Source organism: Gavialis gangeticus, unplaced genomic scaffold, assembly GCF_001723915.1.
Source record: "Gavialis gangeticus isolate Ggan-Ray unplaced genomic scaffold, GavGan_comp1, whole genome shotgun sequence".
In the NCBI taxonomy this organism is placed as follows: Eukaryota; Metazoa; Chordata; order Crocodylia; family Gavialidae; genus Gavialis; species Gavialis gangeticus.
In genome coordinates, this window is record NW_017728996.1 from 6335774 (window position 1) to 6342266 (window position 6493).

Below are 6493 nucleotides of genomic sequence, written 5' to 3' on the forward strand. Positions count from 1 at the left end.
ACAGGACCTGCCACTGTTGAACCCGTGTTGGTTGCCCCTAAGCATGATCTCCCCCGCTGGCCCCTCGTGGACATGCACCAGGATAACTCTCTCAAAAAGCTTGCCCAGGACTGAGGTAAGACTAACTGGCCTATAGTCTACTGGATTCTCCTTCCTCCCCTTTTTGAAAATGGGAACCACATTGGCCCTCTTCCAGTCCTCTGGCACCACACCAGAGCACCATGAGTGCTCGTACAGCCGTGCCAGGGGTCCCACAAGGACCGCAGCCAATTCCCTCAGCACTCGGGGGTGGAGATCATCCGGACCAGCTGATTTAAATACGTCCAGTCCCCCCAGAAGTTCCCTGACTAGGTCTTCTCTGACCCTAGGCCTGGGTGTGCCTTCCCTGGGGCCTGTGGGGGTCCCAGTGGGGGTCCCAGTGGGGGAGATGACCTGGTCCGTGCTCAGAAACATGTTGCAGCACAGGTGACATGCCACTCCAGTGGGACCTCAACTCAAAGTCTAGTCTCTTACGTTTGTGCATCTACAGTGAGATCTACACTGACTACTTCTCAGAGCTACTGGAAAAATAACCTTTGCTTTTTAGGATATTGGAGCACAATGGAAGTGCCTGCATTTGTGCTGAACAGGAATGCAAAAAAATAGACACAAATGGAAAATTAAGTTTGCAGTTTGACCTTTATAATACCCTGGTTTAAATTAGTTTGTGATGTAGAACACAGTGACTTTTTTTTTCCATTGCAATATATAATTATAAGACTTTTTTTCACCAAAGTTCTTTTTTCTCCAGTAGTGGTGGCAAGTTTTCTACGCTGCTTCAGAACCTAGGACCCGAGAATGCAGTGACGCTGCTCGTATTTGCTGTAACGGAACATAAAATTCTCATCCATTCCTTACGCCCTTCAGTCCTTACTAGTGTGACAGAGGCGTTAGTCTCCGTAAGTCGCGTTATCTCTTCTTTGTCATGCCTATACTAAAAAAAAAAAAAAAAAGGAAGAAGAAAGTTAGTCAGGTAAACTCTTTAATATTACTTAGGAATCCTATTACTTAGGAATTCAAAGTAAGGCTCATATTTTGCCGTCTGCGATACCCCTGGAGTTGCATGAATATAGTAGAAGGTGTTGACTTTTGCTTATTTATAGTATTTGTTTCAGCCATAATAATGCACTGAATGCAGGAACTTTAACATCCCTGAATATTCTCTGCTTCAACCTTCCACGTAGAAGTTTTGTAGATGCATGTTGGGTTTTTCTTCTGTCCTCACTGACCAGGGCTGCTGCTTCACCTGAGGAACAGGACAGTTTTGTTTTTATAAGCCAAACAAGCTAAAATTTTTAAAAGACAATTTTGCACATTGACAGCAACTATTACTTGGCTTTTATAATTTCAGCCACCTAAATCCTGTTCTGTCTTTCATGCTAGATTATTTTCCACATATTTAGAACATTTGAGCTTATCCTTTCTCTTTGTCATGTTTATATATATTTAAGCTACATTTATTTGGCTTTTTTTAAAGATGATATTTCCTTTCCACTGGCCATGTCCGTACATTCCACTTTGCCCCTTGGCATTGGCAGATGTGTTAAGCGCACCATGTCCATTCATAGTAGGAATTGATTCAAGATACTTTGACCTCTATGACCCTCCACCAGATGTTAGCTGTGTGGACTTAGATACCAACACCATTTCTCAGTAAGTATGCACGAATGATTCTTCTGTACAATAGTGTTTGCTTTCATACTTCTTATGACAACACGTTATATTTTTCATTTAAGTGTCTTTACACCTTATGTACCTGTTGTGTAATAGCATCTCAACAATCTTTCTTCTGTGACATGTCTGTCAGAAACAGTAGCTCATTGGTATTTGTGCAGTACAGCACAATGGAGGTAGAGCCCTCATTAATCACCACCATCACTCTATACACTTTTTTTAAGACTGAAAGGTTCTTGCTTGCATTGGCATGTTTGCTAGATTGCTTGTGCTTGCTGCCAATCTTGCTGCTTCCACAGGGGAAAGGAGATATTTCTCCTTTTATTAGGTAGTCTTCTCAGTAACAGACGTTTTCCCTGTAAAGGTCTCGAGCAATTTTAGCCTCCTGAGACAAGGAGTTGTTGGAAAAACTAGAGAATCAAACTGACACCCTGAATTTTGAGAATAATTATAAATCACATTAGAAATGAGAACTTTCAAGGAGGACAGTGTGTCAAATTAAAGATTTAGAGCCAGTCCATCGATAATGAGCAATGGTTCTATCCTGCCAGCGGAGTAGCAATTATGGTTTGGATGAGGGAATACCACTTTTACTAACAGATTATCTGAATTACCAGAATCGAGCAGGCAGATAGGATCTTATCCTGACTTCAGTTATGCTGTTATTGTTGTGGCAATGCCTGGAGGTGCCAACTAGGATTTGAGTCTAGTAGTGTTAAACTCCGTAGCGGCATATACTAAGAGACAGAAACCCTTCCGAAACACCTGCATTCTACATACAGAAAAGAAATAAAAGGTGGGAGAAGAAATGGTTCATCCAGGCTTGCAGAGCAGGCTAGTGGCTGTGTCCGCAGCAGAAACCAGAGCCACATGGAGGTGTTGTGATTCTGTCAGGATAATTGCCACTGCTTCAGTTGAAACTAGGAGTATAAAAGCATTTATTCAGTTTTTCTTGAGAAAAAAGATCTTCTAGGCTGACAAGTGGAAGATTTCTTTTGCAAGAGAGTATCTGGTCTGCTCCAGGAGGGGAGCAGCTGCCCACTGCTCCCCACCTGTTCCTCAAACTGGAGGCTGCCAAGTCTGGGAAATGGGTTGGGGGCTTTGCCCTGCTACTCCTATACCCCAAAACCAAGAGGAGAGTGAAGGAGACCTGGTCCCTTGTCTATGGGAGGGAGAAGAGTGATGGAGAAAGACTCCTTGCCTGTTCCCCAGACAGGGCAGGGGAAGGTGTGATAAGCCAGGGGAGAGGGGGTGGTTTCAGGCTGAATGCCTGTGCTGCTGCCTCTCCTGAAAAGTTTTCTAGTGGTGGAAATTTCTTAAAGTGGGCTAGGAATAGGTATTCATTTCTTTGAAGTTTCCACCCCTAGAAATGAATGCCTGTTCACAGCCCATACCTGCCTCCCAGACCAGGACCCTGAATCATGGTTTCCTGTTGCAGTAAGGTTAATGCACTGATTTCTTTTTTTCTTCACTTACACATTCTTGTACGTACAGGTGGACTCCTCAGGAATTCCACCAGTTGGCTTTGGAATAAGGATATTAACATATGATCACATCATATTTAGCATGCAACCTGAATGCACAATGCAGATATTAAACTAATCAGCCCAGCACTGTTGTAAGGCAGATGGTATTATCCTAGTTCTTCAGATAGCATCCTGAGAAACAGAATAAGTGGTTTGCTTAAGGCTACCTGGTTAATCAGAGGAAGAGCTAACATTTGGCCTTTTGCTCCTACCTTGGAGTACTCCATTCAGGTGATTGGAGGCAATGTGACTTAATGGGGAAAAAAAGCTTCAAATGAAGAAAATAATCTGAAGTAAAGAACCAAGAAAATAGAATAAATCTCAGCTACAAATCAGTGTGTGCTATTACTGTCATAAGCTGTAAAACTATCATTGTGTATAACAGTGTTGCTTCTTTTTGGCTTCTGTGTATAATAAAAATGAGGTTGATGCCATTTAGAAGAAACGAACAAACGTTTCCATTCCTACAGTAATTGTCAAAAATATACATACTTGTTCAATAAAGTAGCTGGCATTAACTTCAACATTTTTAAACACGGAATGAAGCCTTCTATCTTCCTCCCAAATACATTCAGTTCCTGAATCAATTCTGGTTACTTCTAGGGTTCCTTAAAAGGCTTTCGAGTTCAAGATAGCAACAGATTCCTAAGATAGTCGGAAGCCAGCTATTGAAGAGGTTTAAGTGGTAGCAGTGCAGCTTTAAAGCCATTAGGGAACAAGCCTGGCAGCCAAGATGCAGTAAGTTCTGCAGCACAAGGAGAACAATTCAAACATAGCTTATTTCTGGCAGATTTGCCTAAAGGGAAGAATTGGTAAACAGGTTGAAACTGCAAGAATACAGATCAATTGTTCCAGTCCTTAAGTTGATGATTCTGATTTATTCTTCTGAAATCCTGATGTAAAGAACATTGGTGTAGGCCTGGCTTCATAGGCTAGGGTTTTATGGAAGAAGAATTGAGGAGTGTGAGGCATCCCCCGCAGAATATCTCAGAGTAGATGTTTGTAGTTGGCAAGACTAGCTGCATACAAAGTATAAGGTGAATACTCTCTCTGGTGTTGAATCTGATATAGGCATTTTCAGCCAGTGGGGCTCAAATAAGCTATTTAGAGAAGCATTTTGGGTTGTGCTGCAACAAATGGATCAGCGTAGCAGTTGTATAAAGCAGGAAAACTGTCTTTTATATACACTAGCTATAGTGTTTGTATTGGAGAAAATTAGGCCTTGTACACTGTTCTTGAACAATCCTGATATGCCCACAGCTCTGTTGAAGCACTGTTCTTCTAAATACAAAATTTCAGTTAGGTGATTCAGAGTTATTCTTGTAGGCCCTACAGGACTTCTGTTTGCTTTGTAAAATGTTATATATAATCCTAATGTAAAATGCCCAAATTCCAGAATCCATTAAGTGTGTATATAGCTGATAATTTTTTCAGAGAAGTCTTTTCTATACTAAAACAGTATAACTGAATTCTGTTTTGCATGGGCATCTTATAGATAGCGTATTTTAAGCCATCGGCACTTATTTTTTTTTAACTTAAGTTGCGGTGGGGAGGTCTGTGGTGTGATCCTTTTTCCAGTAGGGTTGGAGTGTTGTTGCAGCTGTGATTGGTCAAGAAATATATAAAATTGCGGGGGGGGAGGTGTCTTATAAAAATACTTGTCTTCTGTAATCCTTTTTCCATGCTTTTACTGTTCGTTTGTTTCTTAATTTTTATTTTTGAATGCTTTATTTTTAGGAAAGTAATCTGTGGAATTATGGCCACAGTTTTGCATATTTGATTTTTAAAAACCTTGATAGTGATTTGCTAAAAGAAGCTGTATTAAGACACCTCTACCTATTTCAGACTTCATACAGCTCTTGGATTGCAGTTCTTGGCAGTGAGTTGGGGGTGGGCTATGATCATGAGTGGGGATTATTTAAGGGGTAGAAGAGTTGCAGAAGCATCCTTTCTTAGCCATTGCTGCCTGTGTCAGTACTTTCAGTTGCCCCTGCTTTTACTTTCTTGCTCATTGATTCAGCTTCTTTTATAATCCTTACCTTTGTTGCAGTCTTCCTGCTGCTTCTATCAATGACAGGCTTCAGATGCCTTTTCTCGAAGCATATGAACACTGTATATGTACGTAAAATTATTTTTAAAAAGCAGGTGACAAACATGAGATGTTTGCTCTTTTGTGGCTTTAAGGTCTCAAAGGCTTGCTACTGCCCTCTGCTGACAATGGGAGAGCGTAACTTTTTATCACCTTCTGTTGCTCAGGGTCAGATCCAGGCAAGTGGGATTCACACCAGTTATTGCTTTATTCAGCTCATTGCTTAAGTTTCAATCATCTCCCCCTTCCTGATTTTAAGTAACTACGGTTTAGGAAGTACCTCTGTGTAGCTGCTATATTTTATAGTATTTAGGCCTGTATTGTTCTGTGCAGCAAAATCATTCTTAAACTCTGTTGGACAGAAACTTGATAAATATTGAACATAAAAACTATGTGTAACACCACAGGGTTGTGGCTGCTGAAAGGGCATAGCAGTCCAGCTGTGTGTTTTATCCTGGCTTATAGTCTCAGTCTTTGCAATACCTGGCTTGAGATATTTTTTTTTAAATCTGTTGCATACCATTAGCACGTAATTCAGAGGTGCAGAATACTGAGGTGTTGAAGGTCGTCTCTCAGCAAACGTATGTAGTCTCTGCTCATAATGTGGTAGAAGATGAAAAGCATTCACATCATTTCCTTGAGATCTAAATGTTTCTGTTTCATAAAGTATGACTTCTCCCAGCACTAATGGAGGATGACTTGTGGAGTCATTGTCTGAATATATGGGTAACCAGCTGGATGCGAATGTTACTGCATCTCCATACAGTAAATGTTTGCTTTTTTCCCTCCCATGCTCAAAAGAACATTCTCTATATAGCAGATTCTGTGTGCTTAACAATTGTTAAATAAATAACATGCATACATGCAAAAATGTATATTCCTCTGAGTCTCATCCACTTTAGAAGCCTGTGTTCCAATAAATATTCATACTCGTCTTTTTCCCTTTCTAGAACTGGAGATAAAAAAACTGTTGCCTGGAAGATCTTACCAAAGAAACCATGCAAAAATCTGATGAACACTTTAAATAACTTGTATCAACAGCTGGCAGAATGTGAGTAAGGGATGTATACAAAACAATTTGCCTCAACCCTTTGTGTACTGCAGCCACTGTTGACAGAGTAGTTTTTTAATAGAGTACATTCCCCTCCCCTTCCCTGTCCCCTGG

The 6493-nt window shown here is 40.7% G+C and overlaps 1 protein-coding gene across 3 annotated transcripts in view; it reads left to right on the forward strand.

Annotated features, from left to right (window-relative positions):
• Window positions 1–6493, forward strand: part of DENND4A (DENN domain containing 4A) — a 131120-nt gene that overhangs the window by 53348 nt on the left and 71279 nt on the right. For all 3 annotated transcript variants that reach the window (XM_019503964.1, XM_019503966.1, XM_019503965.1), the window contains exons 10-12: window positions 794–938; window positions 1517–1692; window positions 6279–6379. In XM_019503964.1, coding sequence (XP_019359509.1) covers window positions 794–938; window positions 1517–1692; window positions 6279–6379 — 422 coding nt within the window. The remainder of the gene's footprint in view (window positions 1–793; window positions 939–1516; window positions 1693–6278; window positions 6380–6493) is intronic.